Here is a 21,183-nt window from a genome sequence, read left to right as displayed (position 1 = left end):
GGGTTAAGAAAAATATATTAAAAAAACACTCATGAACTGCTTAATCATGTTGTCAATTAATTAAGAAATATTGCACCGACAGTGAAATTGTGTTTCAAGCTTGATTTATTTGTTAATTTACCAAACTAAAATTTGAGCCAAACTTTTTTTTTCTCCAAAGTTTATAAATTCCAATTGTAGGTTGAGGAGCTACAAATCAATATCTTAGGAAATATGGTTTTCAAATGTAAATTCAAAGATAAACTGATGTGAAAGAGGTAACCTAATCTCTAGACTTTTTTTTAACCAAAGTGTATGAAGCCATTTCACATCATAAAGTAAAATGGCAGGTTGAATCATTGACTCGTGACCTATGTGCAGATCACTATCTAGTCCTTTGTGTTAACCCAGACACACTGGTTCTCCCAGTTATAGATGCAGAAGTCATTCACTGTCTCCCTGACTCAAATGACATTTGGTTTACAAGTAGAAGAGAGGACACTGGAAAAAGATAACAAACAGGTACTGTGTTGTGATGGGAAACAAAAAGCGAGCAAGTCAAGAATGTCAGACGCTCAACTTGTAAGTCGTTTATTATATCCTTCTGTCAGGGCAGGACAGTGACGTTTCCAACAAATACAGATAAACTCAACACACGACCCACAGCCCTGCATTAAAACTGATTCTGATGAGCCGTATATGCACATGATCATATATGTACTTTTTATAGTAAATTAAGACTAAACTGTTTATTACTCGAGCTTGTCCAGGAGAAGCTAATTTAAGGTCCTTTCTACTGTAGCTGCTTTAAAATGCACATATTCCAGTTAAGTAATTGGTTGTATTCATCATTTTGAGAACAATACAGAAATAACGAGCACAATACTTGGGGGGGCGGGGGTAAAAAGTACAAAATCAAAGCAAATGTGAACAGTCCTGTACCCTCTGGGCCACGGGGAGCGCCGTCTTTAGACTAACTCCGACAGCTATTCCAGGAAAAGGTCTAGTTATTCCTCCTATCCACAGTGCTGCTACATTTCTACAATGGGACACGACACTAACATTCAGACACGTCACATCTATGAACACAGCCATCACAACTCCGGGATTTGATCAGAAGGCCCATGAGGAGATGGATTGGATGGATGGCAAAAAAAAGGTGAGAACGGTAAACGATGAAAGGTGGTGCAAGGTGAATGTTCTAGCCCTTGACGGGTGAGTTTGAATTTCTGCACATAGCAGTTAGGATGCACCTTTTTTTCTTTCCCAAAGCGGTGTGAAAACACGTGCACAGTTCAACGCTGTGGATCGAGGGGGTTCAGGGGTGAGGTGGTGGCAATCGATTAATTCATTAAATCCATGTCCCCATGACGTCGGCAGGCGAGTCTCCCACCCACTCAGCTAGCTGCCGTAGCAAGAAGCCCGGACACAAAGAAAGCCAGCGAAGACACGCCCCAAGTCAGTGCTCTTGTGTGACAGTCGTTCTCATACAGACATTTCAAACACACACACACACACACACACACACACACACACACACACACACACACACACACACACACACACACACACACACACACACACACACACACACACACACACACACACACACACACACACACACACACACACACACACACACACACACACACAAACAGCTGAAGTTACAAAAGTCTGAAGTACTGAAGATGAACCGTAATGCAGCCACACCCTCATCTATGCTTTCTCTTCACTCGCAACTTCCTTCTCCCCGTTCTCGACCTCCATCTCATCATTGCCATTCTCCTTGCTCTCACTCTTCGGCTTCACTGCTTCTTTCTGTTCAGGAGGAGAGGAGAGGAAAAACAAAACCAGTAAGTCTCTTTTGACAATCTATAAACATACCTATCCTGCCCTCTTGTGGCTGCTGTGGGAACGATAACCCATCACCTTTGAATCCCTGTCTGCAAATTTCTGGAACATGTTGGCATAGATGAGTTTGTCCTTCTGGTGCTGCTCCTTGATACGTTTCTGACAAAGAGCCAACTGGCAGGATATAATGAAGAGGAGGTTAGACAATTGTCAAAAAACACAACTTTTTTTATTTTCACTGAAATTTTACCAGATATACCTTTATTCAATGACCAGTTTGATGGAAGTTTAAAGATAATTAGTAGTGCTGACAATCCTAAATTGCGATTAATCGCTTTTTTTCTTCTTAAGACTGACGTTTTTAATGTTTTTTTGGATGTTTTTTTTCCCAACAATATCTATTGTTTACTTCCTCTTGGTAAATGATGATTAATTGTTCGCTCTATACAAACTTTCTTAGAAAGTGTGAAACTCTTTGAACGCTGGTTTCTTATGAACTCAGCCCTCATGATGGCAAAAACTAATTAAATAAGGCCCGGGTGGAGAGTTGTTAAAATTCTCCTTCAGGACACATGGCTGTGTTTACCTGGCTCTTGGCAGCCTTGTTGGCAGGATACAGTTGAACAACTCGTTGAAAGTCATCTCTTGCCATGTCAAACTCCTTCATTGCAAACAGCGCCTCTCCCCTTCGGAACAAAGCCTTCTCATTGGATGCATCTAATTCCAGAGCCTAAAATCATTAGTATAATTAAAATGTTTTCAGTATGAAGCCAGATAAATGATCGGCACTTAAGGTGAAACAGTCTACCCATATCAGACATTTGTAAAAATCTTCAGTGTAAGGAAAAAAACCCAAATAGAAGCACTTTCCACACCAACACTAAAAGTTTCTAGTTACTCAACTGATGGTAAACAAATAAACCATATCTTTGGTACCTTGTCACAACTTTCTAGGGCTTGGTTTGGCTCCTGTAGTTTAAGGAAGCACATGGCCAAATTCAAATGTGCAGCCAGCCGCAAAGCTTTTGCTTTCTTCTCGTCCTCCTCCGACAAACCAGATTCATGTTCCAGCCATGACACAATCCTTTTATACTGAACCGATGCCTGCTTGTATTTTCCCTCCTGGGGGGAAAACAAATCACAGCATTACAAAACATGAAAAGGTTTTAATCTGTATAATTTTTTTTAATGCTACATGATTTGTAAATACAAATCCCTATGTGTGCTGTACCTTGAAATACTGTGTTCCCTTCTCTTTAACAATGCTGCTTTGTTCCAGCTTCTCAACCGTGTTCATCTCCCATGATTCTTTGGCCTAAAGACGACAGACATTCATCACTTCTCAGAGGGCAAAACGTTGCTGCACACAACTGATATGTAACTGGCCAAGTAAAGTCAAATGTGTGTTTGCAACACAGTGCCAAGATGTGTTTACCTTCTCGAAAGCAGTCAGCTTAATCTTGTATTGCAGCATTGCGCCACCAGGAATGTTATACTTTGCATTTCCTGCATTCCCAAAGCCGTACCTAAAAACACAAACAATCAAAGACACTTATCATTAAATATTTTAAATTAGGTATATATAGGTCACATTATCTGTTGCAGTTGAAATCAATTCTTGAAAAGCAGGTCTTTTATTTTTTGTCATGTAACGTGTGGTAAATTTGTGTGGAATTAAACACATTTTACTTCCAATGGGTTTGGGGCTGGGGGGTATCAGTGTATATTTATGTTAACCAGCACTGATACATTAAATTAGTGAACAACCGATTGGGCAGTCTAACAAAAAAAAGAAAGAAATCCTAACTTTTGAGGACATCATTACAATAAATCAGAACGTTTTAGCCTTGGTGCACATGATCATACTTGGGCTTGATATTGAAGAGAGCCTCCTCTCCCTCCTCCATAGCCATGATAGCTTTCTCCACTCCAGCTGGCAAGCCAAGACCCTCTCCTTCACCGATTTCAAATTTCAATTCTCTCTCGTCAAACACAGTTCCATCACAGATGCCCTCCACGGTAACTGAAAGGGGGTGAAAAACACTGGGGTTAGCTTTAGCTACAAATCCCACTCTTGACTTCGCCACAAACTTGTTAACATGCAGTTGATTGTCAACTGTGGGGGAGTAGCAACTGATGACAAGTGATGCAGTTTTCAAACTCTAAGACAACATGTTTTGCTTTGTTTTAAAAATGCCTGTAGATTAATTGCAGAAAAGTGAAATCACAAATGTGTATGTAATAAAAATAAATTACAGTAGAGCAGTAATCCTACCATCTGACATAGGTGGTGTATCTCCACTCAAACTGATTACCACAATTGATACATTATTACACAGGGAATCAATAAAGTATGTTTGCATGAAAAGCAACAAAGCCTAAAACTGTTCGAACTATGAATAAAACACTAACCCATATAAATCAAGCGTTAAATCAAATATGCTCATTATATTTAGTAAGACCAAATGATTTCTGTCCTACTATATTCTTAAACTTCAAGGGACTTTAGATCAAAAATTGCATCCCCTTACAAGTGGGTCACTTTGGCATTGCAAGAGCTAGGCCTGTCACGATAATTATGTTATTGACTTATCGAACGATACATGAATATGAACTCAAAACTTTGTATTGACCTCAATAATAGCCATTGTGTCTACATGCTTGTTTGTTGACATAAGAATGAATGTCAACAACAGACAAGCTGCTTCTATCTCTCATCTGTCCAATTAATCAATTACTGGTTTGGTCTATAAAATGTAAGAAAATATAGATTTCTTAGTATTTTTCTAAAAGGCACCATGTCTTCAAATTGCTTGTTTTGTCTGAGGCCTAAACGCAAGTCTAAACTTTGGATAACATTTTTCTCAGCAGCTAAGGACTCGCACGCGCTACGACCAATAGGCCTACACTGCGAGCTCACGATTCAATTTCAAAAATTGGTCTTAAAATTATGATAATATTGTTAATCGCAATAATTTCTGGGACAATATATCGTGCAACAAAAAGTAGTTATTGTTATAGGCCAAGCAATAGCTGAGTCTTGATGTGTTACCTTCAACAGCAGCTCCTTCGTTAGGCTTGGAATAGCCCTGGCCTTTAGTGATGATGCGACGGATGATTCCTCCATCCTCATCCTCAGTTATGTCCTCGCCTCGGAATTCAAACAGTTCCACCTGCAAGTGTTCAGTCATGTAAATTAATGTAGCAAGGGACAGCATGGCGAATTTAACCAAGATATATGATTTTAAAGTAGGTAATGGATACTCATAACAACCTGGCATGACTGAGACTTACCTCAAAAACAAGAGTGGCATTGGGGGGTATCTTGGGTGGGCTGCCTGCAGATCCGTAAGCATACTCTGGCTTACAGACGAGCTGACTCAACTCCCCCACTTTCATTGTGGCTACACCGATGTCCCACGCCTTTATTACCTGACCTAAACACAGAGAAAAAACAATAACGAACATTGGCTGTGCAACGATGGCGGGTCAATATTCATGTTTCAGCTTCATATAAAAACCAACCTTTGCCTAACTCGAAGGAAAACTTCTCTCCTCTGTCTCTGCTCGAGTCAAAATGAGTACCGTCCGTGAGGGTGCCGACATAATGTACAAACACCTTGTCACCAGTCATGGGCAACTCTGTGCCTGTACCTTCCCTTTTCACTAGCTGGAGAGAGAAAAATATGGAAAGACAGGAAGAGAATTTCATCAGAACGACAGGAAATGTATTCAAATGTCACCTCTGCTCCAGGCAGCGTTACACATCTGTATTCTGCCGTCAGGTACTTTGCATCATAAGAGGTGAATGATCAGTGTGTGAGTGTGTGTGTGAGTGTGTGTGTGTGTGTGTGTGTGTGTGTGTGTGTGTGTGTGTGTGTGTGTGCAAACGTCTTTCTGTGGTGGTGGTGGTGATAATAAATGCTGGTGTCGTTAATGGGACTGAGGTGGTTAAACATGTTCTTGTTATTAGGGATGTGATTTTTGGTGGTTGAGGTTAAGGTGGGAAATGCATAATATCAATGACTATTCACATTTATAAAGAGACCAACACACGTGTGTGCATGTGTGAGTGTGTGTGCACGTGTGAGTGTGTGTGTGTGTGTGTATGCGTGTAAATAAATTTGAGTTTGTGTATTAAATGCCACCATTAGCGTTGACAGCTTTTAGCAATTGGTCTGGAAGTGTAACCGGTTTGAGTGGCTCATTATCCGTGTCGTTCATACCACAGTGGTTAAGTTAGCTGCGAGACCAGTGAGAGGAGACACGACAGAAGGCGCCTGGGTGTTGCCAACACTGAAGTTGGCTTGTATTTACTGACAGTGAACACGATAGCCAAGCTAGCAACAGCTAACGTTAGCCTAGTAGTCGAATGAGTAAAAGACGAGCAAACCAGCTAACCACTCCGCCAGCTGGGTCAACACACACACACACACACACACACGCGCACGCAAGCAGACACCAGCGGAACAGTGTCATTCACCTTTAAAACGCCCCCGTCTCTCTTTGGTGTGATGTCCTCTCCCTCCATCGGGATGGCGTGTTGTCCTTCACCCGTCTGCTCCTCTGCAGTCATCGTCAACGAGCAGGTCTCCTCCTCTGAGTCTGACCTGCGGCACAATTCAGAGCGGTGGCGGCTAAAGCTAACTACTGCTCCTCAACCCCCTGCAACATGCAACAACCCCGCAGAAGCTCCCAGCTAGCTCCGCTAAGCTACTTTCTCGGCGCAGTTTATAAATAAAACACGAAGACTCCTGATTAGCCGGACGGAAACTCTGCCCTCGTTGTGCACCAGTCGCACTTGTCCGACCGGGAGAGGAGCTTTCAGCGAGGCTGCTTCGAGTCCACGTTGTCTCGGCAGTCTGGGATTTGACAAACGCTCGAAGAAGGACAGAGAACTTTCCAGACAGTCTAGCTGCGACCAGGGGGTGACGAATCCGGGTCGGTGTCCTTACTTATTCACACATGCCTCTTCCGTAAAGGCGGTGCGTGTGAACAAAGGGCAGAGTAGGGGCACACTTTATGATACAGTGTTCAGTTAAATTGATAAGTTACACTGCAATGAGTTCAGATCGTCTGTAATAACCTATCAGTCCCGCGGAGTTGGACAAAAATAGGGCAGGTCTGTGCATAACCCCCGTCCCCGCAAGCACTACGTTATAGTAAAACACGCGCTCCTCATTGTATCTCGCTTCCTATTGGTCCGATACCCGGCACGTTGCTAACTGTTGGCGCGGGAGTCGAAAATATTCATAACACGAAGTAAAAAAACATCTATAGGTAAGTATATGGCTTGGGTTGATTTAAAATCTAGCTAGCTATGAATTCGTTTCGAGACTGCGAGACATAACGTGTACACAAGCTCGAGTGCTCTACGGTTATATCTAACCCATAGAAGCCATATCTGAATCGAAATGTTCCATCGGATTTTGTGTGTCGTCTTCTAGGGAGGTTCACGAGAATGGAGAACGGCAGGGCCACGTTTCCATTTCCCTACCAGCCCTATGACATCCAGGAGCAGTTCATGCAAGCGTTGTACAGAGCACTGGACCAGGGGAAGGTGGGCATCTTCGAAAGTCCAACTGGAACGGTGCGTTTGTGTACATGTCTGCGAGATTCAGCACAGGATGTTGTTAGATTTCTTTCATTAATAACGCTCCCTTTTGTGTATGCATGCATTCATTCCCCTTATGACTTGACCCCAGGGCAAGTCTCTGAGTCTGATATGTGGAGCTCTGAGCTGGCTCACGGACAGTGAGGAGAGGAGGAGGCGGGAGGCCGCTGCTCTGCTGCAGGAAGGAGAGGCAGCTCTCTCCACGTCCACAGCTCAGTCCTCCACTACCAGCTCCTCGGAGGAGCCTGACTGGATCACAGACTTTGTTCAGAAAAAGGCCGACCGTGACTTGGTGACAAAGTTGAAGGTAAGAAATTTGCTTCAGGCGCTACTTTGCTGTGGATCTTTTATCTAATTGCTTTGGATGTATTATCGGATGTGCCCGTGCGACAGGAGGAAGAATTGAAAAGACAGAAGAGGGAAGAACGGTTAGAAATGATCAGAAACAACGTTCAGCTCAAGTATGCAATGAAAAGAAAGGTAAGTGATGTTGCACAGTAGCATTTTAAAGAGCCAAGACATAAAAATAAAAAAAGCACCACAAAATTACAATCGCTGTGAGTCGAGTCTTTGCAATAAAGCGCGTTGATTTCTGTGAATTTGTCTGTAGACCTGTGAGGACGATGAGGCGTTCAAGTTGCTCAAGCTCAGCAAAGAAGAACAAACAGAGACACAGGGGGATCAAGAGGACGAGGAGCTTATTGTTGCAGAATATGAGAGTGATGATGAGTCAAAGAGCAAAAGCAGGTGAAGAAAGCCATGAATGGATACCAACTGTTTCAAATGTTATTTCACAGTGAAACGTTGAAACGCTCAGACAGTGACAGTAGGGTGCGTTTGCTCACATGCCCAGATTCTGCGGGCCTGAGGATGTCGAAGATGATGAACTGATCGAGGAACACGTCACCAAGGTTTGTGTGTGTGTGTGTGTGTGTGAGACAGAGACATTTTACTGCATGCTGTAAGAGAGTATGTCCTTTTGATAGGGAACAATTTTAATAGTTATCACACATTCCCTTCAAGTGAAACAGTATAATTTTGTATGTTCACAGATTTACTACTGCAGTCGCACTCACTCCCAGCTGGCCCAATTTGTCCATGAGGTTCAGAAGAGCCCCTTCAGCGAGGACATCAGTCTGGTCACACTGGGCTCTCGACAGGTAAGTGTACACTCTGCAGCGCCATCGCACACAAAGAAGCATACTTAGCAGTACACACAGGAAGTATTACCTGTTTTCACTTTGTGAAACATGATTATTAACGACAGCATCTGCAACAATTTGCTCAGTAAACCAATGTAAACTGTGTACTTTCCAGAATCTGTGTGTCAACGAGGATGTGCGTCGCCTCGGTAGCAACCAGCGCATTAATGACCGCTGCATGGAGATGCAGAAAAACAAACACGGTAGATGGAGCCCCCTCACATGCCGGCTCCCTTACTGCGGATCTTGGGAGGAACATTTCCAGGCAACTCCAAGTCGAGATTTGTAATGCCCGCATCTCAACTTGTTCTCACCTTTTTGCAGAGAAGCAGCCTCATGAAGAGGGTGCTAAACGTAAGCGAGGCCCAGCGAAGAGTGTGTGTCCCTATAACAAAGCTTTGGCACTGCGGCAGATGAGGGATGAAGTTCTGGGAACGGTCAGCGACATAGAGCAGCTGCTGAAGCTGGGCAGAGAAACACATTCATGCCCTTACTACTCCACGCGTCTTGCTATTCCCCCTGCACAGGTAACCCAGTGCTCTTTGTACTGTTTATCGACCGCGTCTCATTGTTTTAAGTGTTCTTTGTTTGCACTGTGGTGTTGATATCTGTAGTTTTTCTGAATATGGCTGAACTGTCTTCAAATACTGTCTTATTTAACTTTTTCTATGTTTTTTTTGTCTGTATAGTTGGTGGTGTTGCCCTATCAGATGGTGCTTCATGAAGCTACAAGAAGGGCAGCAGGGGTCCAGTTGAAGGGACAGGTAGGATTACATGTTATTTTTTTCTTTATCATTTCCAATTTTATGATTTGTTTGGCAATTGGCTCTATTGTCGTGGAAAAAACAGCACATTTTTGTTGTGTTTAAAATATCTTTGTGGTGTTTCAAACATTCCCTGCCTCGTCAGCAATAATATTTTTTAAACAAAATGCGACCAGAGTGATTGTGGGGTTTGGGTACCTGATAATTTTGCCATACTTATAATATTCCAAATTAATTTTACATATTACTGACAGCAGAAATGTTCTTGTCTTTTTGTCAGGTGGTGATCATAGACGAAGCTCACAATCTTAGCGACACACTCTCTTGTATACACAGTGCAGAGCTGACTGGAGCACAAGTAAGCACACTCGAACGCACCATGTACAAAGTTTCAGCTGAAATTATGCACGTTCCCTGTGATTTGCTAATACGTGGAGCTTCTCTGTAGCTTTGCCGTGCTCACTCCCAGCTCACCCAGTACGCTGAACGCTACAAGTGAGTGTGCACACACAGAATCACACAATGTGCTTATTCACAAATCTAATACCATCTTTCTCTCCTGACACGTAATGTTTGTGTGTGTCTGCAACATCAGGAGCAGGCTGAAGGCAAAGAACCTGATGTACATCAAACAGATTCTGTTTGTGATTGAAGGACTTGTCCGGGTGCTGGGAGGTGAGTGTGTTTGGGCTTTTTCATAATTGACTATTGCCAGTCTGCAACAAAGGTAGGAGGGGACATTAATGGACAGTGAATTACATTTCTGATCTTTGTGTAAATGTTATCCCTTCAGGGAAGGTGGGGTCGAATCCACAGAGTCAGACCACACAAACAGGTAAGTAAGTAACAGTGCACAGACATAAACACACCTTAATACACAGGAATTCACAATTCGTTAATTTACAATTCTTTTTGTTTTAGGAACAGAGATGTTTACCATTAACAACTTCCTCTTCAAGGGTCAGATCGACAATATCAACTTGTTTAAGGTAGTTGACAGTTGTTAACATGCTGTTAAAAGTCACGCTCATCACTGGTATATTCAAACTATAAACTCAGATTCTTCGAATGTCGCTGTCCTTCTCACTTTAGTTGCAGAAATACTTTGAGAAGAGCATGATCAGCAGGAAAGTAAGTGTTTGATACCGCCGTGTGTATACATACTGTGTCGCCTTGAGAGTAGCTGCTGTAGAATGAAATGTTTACTCTACACGCCTCCTCTCTCTGCAGCTGGGTGGCTTTGTGGAGAAGTACGCAGGCTCGGGTGTAAGTCTGCACACTCCGAGCACCTCCAACAAAGAGAACAGACGCACGGAGGGCTTAAACCGATACCTTCAAACACTGCAGTCAAACCAGAGCACTGCACCAGGTCAGAGGTCACAGATGCGAAGCACCCACATATGAAAAAAAAGAGCATGTTTTGGGCAAGAACGTCATCATTGCCAACATCTGCTATTATGATAGCAACATGAAATCATTTGTTGAGAGAAATGGGATCGTGTTGAGTAAAGTAGTAAAGTTAAGTGCTTGGACTTCCCTGAAAAGCGCTATAAAAATATAATGTATTATTAGTAGTAGTAGTAGTAAAGGGAACAAATCTTTAGATGAATAATTTCAGGGGCAGAGTAAATAGTATTTATTTACACACTTTGTATAACAGTTGCAGATAATAGACTAAAGTGAATTCTTCAGAATGTGTTTTTGTCAGATTGGATATCTAGCCTGTTGCAATGAGATTTCTTTGTTAGATTTAACTTGCATTGCATGTGCAGACATTAATGTTTTTTAGTGCATTTCAGTGCCTCACATGCAGCCATGTCCCACACTGGTATTTAGCAAAGCTGACGGTGAACAATCTAGCGTTTCTCTGGTTGTTGTTATTTTTTTCTGTGTCAATGTTCATCAGATTTCATCTGTTCCTCTGTGTGCAGTTCCTTCAACAGACCAGCAGGGGTCCGTAGAGGCTGAGAAAGAGCTGTCTGTGTCTCCCATGATGCAGCTGGAGGGTTTCTTTAAGGCTCTCACCAACAGCAACACTGATGGCAGAGTGGTGGTGCACAGACAAGGTACCTCTTCTTTTATTATTTTTTTAAAAAGTGCACCAAGTCAATTAAACTGCTGAAGTTTAATTACTGATTTTTTTTTACATCCAGGTACTCTGTCAGCAAGCAGCGTCAAGTTCCTGCTGTTGAATCCCGCAGTCCACTTCGCCCAAGTGCTGAAGGAGTGCAGAGCGGTCATCATCGCAGGAGGCACCATGCAGCCTGTGGGTTACTTGGAATCTACTGAAAATGAACCAAGTCTTTGCTGTGTTTGTTTTTATATGATTCTAAAAGACGATACATGTAGGTTTCAGACTTCAAACAAGAGCTGCTCTTTTCTGCCGGAGTGGGAGAGGAGCGCATCACTGAGTTTTCCTGTGGTGAGTGGCCCAATTTATAAAGTTGTAGTTTTTCCTTCTTTTGTTATTGTGTTTTTGAAATGCACTCTTTCTGTGATGTGTTTATCAATATTTCTGTTTGTACAAATGTTGGATTAAATGTTTTCTTTTATAGAAGTCTTTACAAAAACAGCAATGATGACCTATTTTTAGAATTAGTACAAATTTTCCGTGGGGGTAATGCACTTGACATTGACTGGATAAAAGAATCAGGTCATGCCATATAACCTAAGGTGACATGACAAAACAAACACAATAAAATTGAATAAGCATGATCATTCTGTCCGTAGGTCACGTAATTCCTCCCGAGAACATCCTTCCCCTCGTCCTGTGCAGCGGTCCGTCTGGTCAGGAGCTGGATTTTACTTTCCAAAATAGAGATTCTCCAACAATGGTAACAGACACGTGTACACATACTGTATTTTACTAACTTCCTGCCGTAATTTCATAGACTGTGTCACTTGCAAATCTGTGCCTGCCTGTTGACAGATGGACGAGACGGGGCGCATTCTCTCCAACATTTGTAACGTGGTGCCAGGAGGAGTCGTGTGTTTCTTCCCTTCTTATGAGTACTCGAGGCGGATCATTTCTCACTGGGAAGCCAGCGGTGCTCTGACTCGTCTTGCTAACAAGAAGAAGGTAACTGAGCTTCATTATTTCTTCTGCTTATTTTTTACCCAAGACAGTTTTATTTATCATGTCTTAACCTGAAAGTGAAAGCGAACATAATCATCAGTCTCTAAACGTTGACAAACATTTCCACAGATCTTCCAGGAGCCAAAGAAGGCCAACCAGCTAGAGCAGCTGCTGAGCGAGTTCTCCCGTTGTATCCAGGTAAAACTGACACTGCTCAAAATGTCGACCTCCTAACTTCATTACCGTCATTACCACTGACAAGACACTGGTTGTCTCTTCACGTTTTTTCAGAGGTGTGCTCTGGACAGCGGTGGACTCACGGGAGCGTTGCTCTTCTCTGTGGTCGGAGGAAAGATGAGTGAGGGCATCAATTTCTCCGATGACCTGGGCAGGTGAGTGTAATTCACTAGCCCTTGGACAACTACCAGCTGCTTACTGTAGATATGCAGTGCATTAAATGTGTATTTGTTTACCTGATAACAGGTGTGTGGTGATGGTGGGGATGCCCTATCCCAACATCAAGTCCCCAGAGCTGCAGGAAAAGATGACCTATCTGGACAAACACATGGTGAGACACTACTGTCGGTCTTATTCACAAACCTGGCAAAACTATTTTCTTCCCATGAGCCATCACTCTGATAAACTCTTAAACCAGTCATCACTAAAACACCCCCTTACTTTCATTACAGACTACTTTTACAGCCTAAAATGTCAGTATTTAACTAATACGATATTCCTTTATTCGTCCCACAATGCATACATGCACACTGTAAAAATATAAAATAAAAAATATATATTTATGTATAGCACAAAATGTGCATATCCACCCTGCACCCGTCCGCATATTTATCCAGGATTTAATATTCATTTCATCCGTTCTTTTTGTTTTGCTTGTTCCAAGTGTCTATTTATATGCAGGTACTGAGAGCAATAAAAAACTGGAGTCAAATTCATTGTATGTGTTCACATTCTGATGAAGTTCATCGTCCGTGTCATCACAGTTTGGTTTTATGTTTTTGTTAGCCTCGCAGTGGGGGGAGGAGCCCTGGCCAAGCAATGATAGAAAACCTCTGCATGAAGGCTGTCAATCAGTCCATAGGTAATGATGCCATAGATGGAAATTTATGAAAAGATACTTGCTTTTTCGTCACTTTTACAAGTAATTGGTATTCATGAGTATGTGAATTCCTCTGCCCAAAGGAAGAGCTATTCGTCACCGTGGCGACTACTCCTCCATTGTGCTGTGTGACAGACGTTACGCCCGACCCGCTACACTCTCTAAACTTCCCACGTGGATCAAAGATCGTACCAGCACATGCACAACTTTTGGCCCCGCTTTTGCTGCCTTGCGGAAGGTAAGGATCAAATTCAAAAACGTTCAACTTATCCATACATTTGTCCATTTGTTCTTATATTCAGTACATATTATGTTTTTAGTTCTTCCAGGAAAAAAAGCAGAAGCAGGTGTAATTTTGCTCCTGAGGGCTCAACAGACATCTTCCCCTTTTCTTCACGGTGCGACATGAAGAGGAGGAAGTTCAGTGCAACAGCAACCACTCAAAAAAATTAGGTGTAATTTAAAGAACAGACCTGACGGATAATAAAAGGACCTCTGTACTAAGTTCCTTGTCACAAGATGGCTGAAGTTCTTCTATGTTTACACATTGAACACTTTGTCCCCTCAGACTCCTGTGCCAACAGCTGGAGTTTAATAATCAACAATGGCGTGCAAATTGGTCTATTTTTAGTGCTTCATACTTGCTTAATTGTGTATTTCACCTTTAAGATGTATATATCTTGTTCTGTTTTGTACTGGTCCCATGCACGTGATAAATTCAAGAATAATGAATCGGAGTATTTGAATGCACACTGCAGACAAAGGCTAGAAAGGGACATTAATCAGTATGACTATGGTTTATCAGTCTGGAACATGTTGGAAATGAGAACGCCTCCTCATAATTTCAGTTAAGTCGAAATTAATAACTGAAGCAGCGACTACAGAGATTTCAGGCACAGCACTGGCGTAGGCATCCATGTTAATGATTTACCCTGGAAGAAGTTTTAAATATTTAAAGCAGTCGATGTGGAAAGTGTTATGTAATGAAAAAAAATACTTTTATTTAATGATAATGAAAGGTGTTAGAGAGATGTTTCTGTGATCTGTTCTGATGACATCTGTTAATTTCATGAAAATGTTTACAATTAATATGATATCAATAAATTGTTTTATCATCAGTAAGGCTTTGTTCAACTACTTTGATGCACTCATCACTGGCATTTCGAGGAAAATTACTGTACATTTTACATCAGTGCTTTAAGTGTTCATTGTCCAATGCATTATGCTTCCCAGTCGTCGTCGTCTGTTGCTGAATGTGGTGCAGGAAGTGGTGGGATGACGTCTGACATCCTAGCAAATGCGCCGCCGGTACCTGGGGGAGCATCACTCGACTCTCCACCTGCAGGACCCTTACCAGATATACCTGCAGCGAGGACAGGTTACATTATTTACTGTGCAAGCAATTACTAGAGTCAGTATTCTTAATGATATGACACGAGAGGGATCCTCACCTTTCCTTCGCATAGCAAGTTTGTTGAAGAGATCAGACATGAAGTCTCCACCACTTGACGCCGCTCCCACTGCTGCAAGATACAGACAGGCAGTCAATAAATAATCATGCAATCAATATTAGCAATTAGTCATTGAAGCAGTGAAACATTTCACTCATTCCCCAGTGCTGCACTTCAAAGTGGAGAACATAATTACAACAGGACTTTAAAAAAAAAATGTGGATCATCAGTATGAAAGAAATAACAAATGTATACAGTCTAATAAAAGGTCACACAATTTAAAATGCAACTGTAATAAGGTCAGCCTTCCAGAAAGGTTGGTATTTTCAAAATGAAGTTCATAAAGCTGTGGACTGTGATGATAGTCTGATCACATGCTCACATTCTAACATGCAGTACAACACTGAATGAACTCATGGGTAATGACTGCTAACTGGGGAATGGTCATGACTTCCTTGCCACTGTTCAAGCTGCCTCATGTAACAGGTAATAAAACACGAGTGGCCCCACTTCCATGCTCAAACAATCGGATACCTTGCTCCTGCTCCTTCTGTTTCTTCTTCTCCATCTTGCGCCCTTTGACGTTGCGTAACTGGGCTTTGCCTATGCCTCCGGCGTTGCGGATAGACTCCAGCAGACTGGCGCGGCCGTCTGACGGCTGGACCACCTCGCTGGGAGTACCAGACATGGGACCTGCAGTCAGGAGAGACAGTCAGGGAAGTGTGTCGTAGGTAAGCCTGAACACGATTTCTGAATTGGGCGCATGTAACGTACCTGAACTTGGCAGTCGAGGGACTGCTGTTGGGCTGTCGACGGGAGGAGGGGGTGGGGGAGGTGGAGGAGGGGGAGCTCCTGCAGGACTAGCAGAAGACAGGGCAGGTTCGGGAGGAGGGGGGGGAGGAGGGGGTGGCGGCAGAAGTGGAGCATTAGGCTGGAGCTGAGATCCTGAAACAAAGAGAAGACATCAGCTCGCAATCACCATCAACCGAAAATACAATGGCAGAGTATAGTGTGTGTGCGCGTGTGTGTGTGTGTGTGTGCGCGCACGCGCGCACCTAGTGCATTGCTTTCTTCAGGGAAGGAGGGCAGCTCCGGGATGTTGTGAGTAGGTCCTGACGGGGCAAAGCCAGGCCCGAGGTCTGCGCTGTAGGACAGGTCGTCGGCTATGCCCGGCAGGTCAGGTAGGTAAGATGGCACATCAATCTCGGGCACCTCGCCCAGGTCTGGCACATAAAAATAACTTTCTGCTGTCTGTTAGAGAGAAAAGGTAATACAGATTCATTAGAATAGATTAAAAAGTCAAATTGACAATGTGGTTTGGTTAAAGATGCTGTTGGGAGTACCTGTCTTTCTAGTTGTTCTCTCTTAGTAATGGACAATGGAGCGTCGAACGGTTTCTCTGCTTTTTCCGTCTCTAGTGTCATGTGTGTTTTAGTCACTGCTCCCGCCAGAGGATCAAGGAACACGTACTTCTTATATCTTTAAAACACAAATCCAACGATGAGAAGAGCTGATTTGAATCTCACCAGCGTTTACGGTATGTATTTGTTTTGTGGACTCACAGGTTCTCTGTGGTATTAAAGAGCAACAGGGAGCTGACAGATGAGATGTTGCGAGGCAGACTTCCCAGTCCTTCCTCTGTCTCGTCCTCAGACTTCTTCTTGTTGCCTACGCACACTGGGAAATGCATCAACTTCTCCTGAAAGGGAAGCCCAGACGCAGCGTGAAAGGGAGATCTGTTAAATGTCAGCTGTATCTTGGAAAACGCAAATCACAAATGCCACCAAGGTGCTCCTGACCACAGATGCATGTGCCCACAAACATGAACCATAATGGTCAGGGAAAATTGCTTCTGGCAGATGTTGAATAATGCATTTCTGCACCAGAAAAAAATATTAGCAGCATTGTTTTCATTTCATTCTCCCACACACTTGCAAGATCAAGCACATGCAGCAGAAAATATGTTGGTTTTCGTAAAGTTTCCTAAGATGGTGAAAGAAGAACTGTAGTGTTCACTAGAAATAATTCTAGAGCTTGTGCTGAACACGCGCGCGCACGCGCGCGCACGCACGCACACACTCAAATGTTATATTGAACTTAACTGGCACTAGGGCATTTACACTGAATTCTTCGGGCCTTTTAAAAAAATATATAGAATAGTCATGAGAGCAAGATTGTTTGTTTTACACGTTTCAAAATATTGCATGGCAGAGCTTGTATTTACAGATTTGACGCTTGATCGAGAGGTAATGAGGAAGTGAAAACGAGTGCAGTGTTTAAATCTACATGTTTATCACAGTGAAAAATGTACTGATGCTAGAGGTGTATTGTATGCAGACCAGATCAAATAATTTGTTACTTTCTCAAAAGTGTACTTTTGAGGTAGAGAGGTTTTCATTCTAATTCATAGACCTATGTTTTGTTTTTTTACGAACATTACGAGACGATTTAATTTTTTTGACCTCAACTCAGAGCTCAAAATCTCAGGTTAGTGCTTTGTTTGTAGGCTCAGCTCATTATGTACAACACCCACATCACTGTGGATGCCACAGCGGACATAGAAGTCATGGACAGTGCCTATGGACTTGCAGATGGGGGTCAAGGATCCTGTCTTTAAAAAGATAAAACTGGAATGAATATTTCAATTATCAAGGTATTGCAATGGTCAGTCTCTCAAGGAAATCATATGGCAGGGTGCTGGAAATAAAACTCCGGATTCTGGAGGAGCAAGGAGCATGGACAGAGAACCATGTCTTAACTTCAGCATTAATTCTTGTGGGGTCATGGATACCTCTACGGTCTACATAAATATGAGTAGTCAAAACTCAAAAGGAGAGAAGACAGGAATCCATACAAATGGAGAATGAATAATAAATGGAAAATAATCATCGTGCTTCTATTGAACCCTGTTATGTACCTGCAGGGACAAGGCCTTCCTCTGTTGTATACAAGTTATAGCACATTAGAACATTTTGTGAAATCATGGCTTGTCATTCTAACAGTTTCATAATTAGAAGCATCTCATGCCACAAATCTAATCGCTTGTTTAATTAGCATTTTTTAAATACGTTTATCTCACCTGTAAGGCTTTCTCATCAAAGGGCCGAAGTTTGTTCTGTATTCTATGTCGGGGGCGGGTCTGTGAGGAGGGGTCTGTAGCCCCAGTAAAGATAGACGAGTAGTCCTGAAGTCGATCTGGGGCCGGGTACTTGGCACTAGAGAAAACCTACACGCACAGAAAAAAACTGATATAACTGACACGGCTCTAAACTATTTTTTCTTTTGAACAATTTAGCCTTTGTTTTCCAGAGTGAATGCCTGTTACCTTGGTGGCCTTCTTACTGCCTTTGATCTTGTCAACACGGGCCTGAGCGAATCTGATCCGGTCGGTGACGCTCTGCAGCTGGCGCCGGTTATTCTCCACACTCTCAGACACCCTGGTAGCAGCAGCATACCAACATGAATATACACATCCACAAACACGGAGAGGGAAACATGTTTGAAACATTATTGCAGAATCCAATATAGAGGAGAGTGTGACTTGAGAAAACCTATTCCATCTTTCCTTCTTTAGGTAAACTCTACAGGTCCCTTTAATTACTAACAGCCTCAATTACTAATATGTCAGGTTTCAAAAAGATTCCTCCTATTTCTTCACTTTTCAAGGTGCTAGACAGGAATTGATGTCCTATAACATGTGCTTTGGTATAAAATATGGCTTCAAATATGGATTCCACATACAGGCCATTAGCCGTAACAAAGCATTTTTCATCTGTCCAGTACAAACACTGTAATATGAGCTACCAGAACATTCGGGGTGGGTTAATTTTGGGTAATTAAAACCTTTTTGACTGATTGTGTTATAGTTTACCACTGTTAGTTATTCTGCATTTAGAAAACAAAACATAACAAGAATATTCTGTATAAAATATTAATTTGCTTATTAATCAGTAATGAAAATGTCCTTGTGAAAGACAGCAACCTAGGAAAATGCTCCAACTCCCAGGGTAAGCATTATGTAAAGTGGGTGGATGCAAAAAACAATTGTTATAATAGTTGTATATCAGCTTTATTTTATTTCTTATTCTTTTTATTCCTTATTTATTCTGTAAAATATAGAAAATATTAAAAAATACACTGCACCACCGAAAAGTTCCCAGAGCCTAAAATGAAATAAAACAAGTACATCTTATAAACTGTGATATGTAACCAGTAAATAGAAATTTTTAACTTATCGTACTTTGTTTAATTTTAAGCAAACTATTTATTAATCAGCTTCTACTTTTAGTCTTTTGTCGTTAGATATTAAACAAGCTAATCATGTGGTCTGTCATGTGGGAAAACAAAGACACAAAAAAAGTGACACATAATAATAGGAAAAGCTGTGTGACTTTGCACATGTGATTCTGGGCTTGCCTTCTGAAGATATCCGTAGAGATGGTCTCCAAGTAGAGTAATGCATCTGCGATCTGATGGACGGCCTCCTCTCTCCTCAGGTCTGGCTGGATGAGAGGCACCGAGTACACCTGGCCCTCCAGGCTGAGCTTCTGGTTCATCCTGCCGAACGTCAACACACGGGGGGGGTCAACGTCTGGAACAAGACTGTGTTACACAGTCAAAATTTGATCTTGAGCATGGAAGTTCATTCTTGTCCCTGGATGTTAAATGTGCAATGTGACAATATAATTTCAACTTTATCGATGAATTAATCTGATTGGTCTGTATTGAGAGGAAACGTGGCAATTCAATGCTTGGTGTAAGATCAAATACCACAACAACACTGTTGTAATGTTATTAAAAACAAGGATAGATTATGACCCCCAGGTAAAGACACGTAAAACCCCCTCACCCCTCCTACATAGAGGGTAGACCCCACTATCTTAAAGAAAATTGAAAAGTCTTTTTTAACAATTATTCTCATTACCGATTAATCTGTTGACAATTTTTTATATTAATCAATTAGTTGTTTGGTCCAAAAAATGCCATAAAATGGTGAAAAAATGTCGATCATGTTTCCCCAAACCCCGTCATGATGTTTTGTTTTGTCCACACACCAAAGATATTCTGTTTACTATCATAGATGGAGCAAAGAAACCAGAAAATATTCACATTTAAGAAGCTGAAATCAGAGAATTTTGACTTATTTTTTCATAGAAACTACTTGAACCGATTGATCGATTATCAAAATAGTTGGCGATTAATTTAGTCGTCGATTACTAATCGATTAACTGTTGCAGCTCCACTTTTGTTATTTTAACTGTGGTCATTTAGCATCTTTTTTTTGTGCTCATCCCACATCCGTACTTTGTTGATCCTCTGTAGATGTCTGTTGTCCATATGAAATGGGGTTTTCAGCTTTGTCTTTGTGCTTTAGTGTCTTTTTGTAGTGGTTCGTGTTCTCGTTCTGTAGGTGGGGTCCAGTGGGCCCGCTCACTCAGTCACCCATCCATCCATGGTGAACATGAAACCCTGCTGCGCGCGCGCGCACGCTCCTCCTCGATCTCATCTGACTCTCACATGACAATGCGGGAATATACAAGAGCACATTGGATGTTGTGTGGATTTGTTCCATGTGAACATTCATCATTCCCGACGCTGTTTGCTAACAGCTCACTGCTAATCAACCTGCACTCAAACTGTTCACTCGCAGACACCTGATAAACTGACTTCAGTCTCACACTGACGTAAGAATCGCTTTTAAACCGAACGACACGCGCTAATGACACACTATATCCGTACCCCTACTCGATTTAAAGTAAAACGAGTCTTACCTGACCATGAGTACACTTTGCTTGTTCACAGTTTTAAATTCATCGAGTGAGAATACGCGCGGCTGTCGCTGATACAGACACACCAGCTACTTGATTAGCAAAACAACGGTCCGGTACTTCCGCATCCACGTGACACGTGACCACGACGGAGTCATGATGTTGCATTTTAGGCATTCTGGAATTTTCTGCTCTCTGACTTGAACGCATCCGAACGTCGATTAAACGCATGTGATAAAAGCAAACTGCGACCTCCCCCTCAAAACCACGTCAATTTAAATGATTTGTTGGGGGCCAAGAAGGCAAAAAGGTCTGTGCCTAACCGAAAGTCTGAGCCTTAGCATCAAGTCAACTTCCTTTA

The 21,183-nt window shown here is 42.2% G+C and overlaps 3 protein-coding genes across 5 annotated transcripts; 1 reads left to right on the top strand and 2 right to left on the bottom strand.

The window, feature by feature from the left end:
* Positions 1-554: 554 nt before the first annotated feature.
* fkbp4 (FKBP prolyl isomerase 4) lies at positions 555-6,723 on the bottom strand. Its single transcript, XM_035641712.2, has 11 exons — positions 6,314-6,723; positions 5,356-5,500; positions 5,125-5,267; positions 4,883-5,003; positions 3,697-3,853; positions 3,266-3,356; positions 3,062-3,145; positions 2,767-2,952; positions 2,417-2,560; positions 1,909-2,004; positions 555-1,797 (listed from the first exon to the last, which is right to left on the bottom strand). Exons 1-11 carry the CDS (start codon positions 6,404-6,406, stop codon positions 1,696-1,698), a joined length of 1,362 nt encoding a protein of 453 aa, XP_035497605.1. The 5' UTR covers positions 6,407-6,723; the 3' UTR covers positions 555-1,695.
* Positions 6,724-6,909: 186 nt separating this feature from the next.
* On the top strand, positions 6,910-14,721 carry ddx11 (DEAD/H (Asp-Glu-Ala-Asp/His) box helicase 11). The gene is made up of 28 exons (XM_035641710.2): positions 6,910-7,110; positions 7,278-7,420; positions 7,536-7,751; positions 7,838-7,924; positions 8,055-8,191; positions 8,298-8,355; positions 8,497-8,604; positions 8,762-8,849; positions 8,971-9,173; positions 9,336-9,410; positions 9,691-9,768; positions 9,859-9,905; positions 10,006-10,085; positions 10,204-10,245; positions 10,332-10,399; positions 10,503-10,541; positions 10,641-10,779; positions 11,342-11,476; positions 11,564-11,676; positions 11,760-11,832; positions 12,141-12,244; positions 12,340-12,489; positions 12,616-12,684; positions 12,778-12,878; positions 12,970-13,054; positions 13,510-13,585; positions 13,687-13,841; positions 13,924-14,721. Exons 2-28 carry the CDS (start codon positions 7,292-7,294, stop codon positions 13,954-13,956), a joined length of 2,688 nt encoding a protein of 895 aa, XP_035497603.2. The 5' UTR covers positions 6,910-7,110; positions 7,278-7,291; the 3' UTR covers positions 13,957-14,721.
* Positions 14,583-20,980, bottom strand: wash1 (WAS protein family homolog 1). Of its 3 annotated transcripts, none has more exons than XM_035641711.2 (11): positions 20,826-20,980; positions 19,471-19,611; positions 18,380-18,491; positions 18,134-18,280; positions 16,617-16,753; positions 16,398-16,533; positions 16,110-16,305; positions 15,829-15,999; positions 15,589-15,747; positions 15,055-15,126; positions 14,583-14,966 (listed from the first exon to the last, which is right to left on the bottom strand). In XM_035641711.2, exons 1-11 carry the CDS (start codon positions 20,831-20,833, stop codon positions 14,824-14,826), a joined length of 1,422 nt encoding a protein of 473 aa, XP_035497604.2. In that variant the 5' UTR covers positions 20,834-20,980; the 3' UTR covers positions 14,583-14,823. The 3 variants fall into 3 exon arrangements, with proteins under 3 accessions (XP_035497604.2, XP_047189010.1, XP_047189011.1); XM_047333054.1 differs by having other exon boundaries at positions 19,471-19,656; positions 20,826-20,962; XM_047333055.1 differs by lacking the exon at positions 20,826-20,980 and adding an exon at positions 20,359-20,762.
* Positions 20,981-21,183: the final 203 nt, after the last annotated feature.

Source organism: Scophthalmus maximus, chromosome 7 (genome assembly GCF_022379125.1).
Source record: "Scophthalmus maximus strain ysfricsl-2021 chromosome 7, ASM2237912v1, whole genome shotgun sequence".
Classification (NCBI taxonomy): Eukaryota; Metazoa; Chordata; class Actinopteri; order Pleuronectiformes; family Scophthalmidae; genus Scophthalmus; species Scophthalmus maximus.
Note: the sequence above shows the minus strand (reverse complement) of the source record. Positions and strands in the feature narration are given on the sequence as shown.

What these genes read in the sequence shown, in the direction of transcription:
- wash1 (XM_047333054.1), bottom strand. An exon ending in TTGATGAGAAAGCCTTACAG is followed by an intron (nt 16,754 to 18,133) that starts GTGAGATAAACG and finishes CTTCCCTTTCAG; the next exon opens with GAGAAGTTGATGCATTTCCC. An exon ending in TGAAGAAAGCAATGCACTAG is followed by an intron (nt 16,000 to 16,109) that starts GTGCGCGCGTGC and finishes TCTTTGTTTCAG; the next exon opens with GATCTCAGCTCCAGCCTAAT.
- fkbp4 (XM_035641712.2), bottom strand. Translation starts at nt 6,406, where the DNA reads ATGACTGCAGAGGAGCAGACGGGTGAAGGACAACACGCCATCCCGATG. An exon ending in GAGACGGGGGCGTTTTAAAG is followed by an intron (nt 5,501 to 6,313) that starts GTGAATGACACT and finishes TTCTCTCTCCAG; the next exon opens with CTAGTGAAAAGGGAAGGTAC. An exon ending in CTCTTCAATATCAAGCCCAA is followed by an intron (nt 3,357 to 3,696) that starts GTATGATCATGT and finishes TTGTGTTTTTAG; the next exon opens with GTACGGCTTTGGGAATGCAG.
- ddx11 (XM_035641710.2), top strand. Translation starts at nt 7,292, where the DNA reads ATGGAGAACGGCAGGGCCACGTTTCCATTTCCCTACCAGCCCTATGAC. An exon ending in GTCTTGCTAACAAGAAGAAG is followed by an intron (nt 12,490 to 12,615) that starts GTAACTGAGCTT and finishes ACATTTCCACAG; the next exon opens with ATCTTCCAGGAGCCAAAGAA. An exon ending in CTTTTGCTGCCTTGCGGAAG is followed by an intron (nt 13,842 to 13,923) that starts GTAAGGATCAAA and finishes TTATGTTTTTAG; the next exon opens with TTCTTCCAGGAAAAAAAGCA.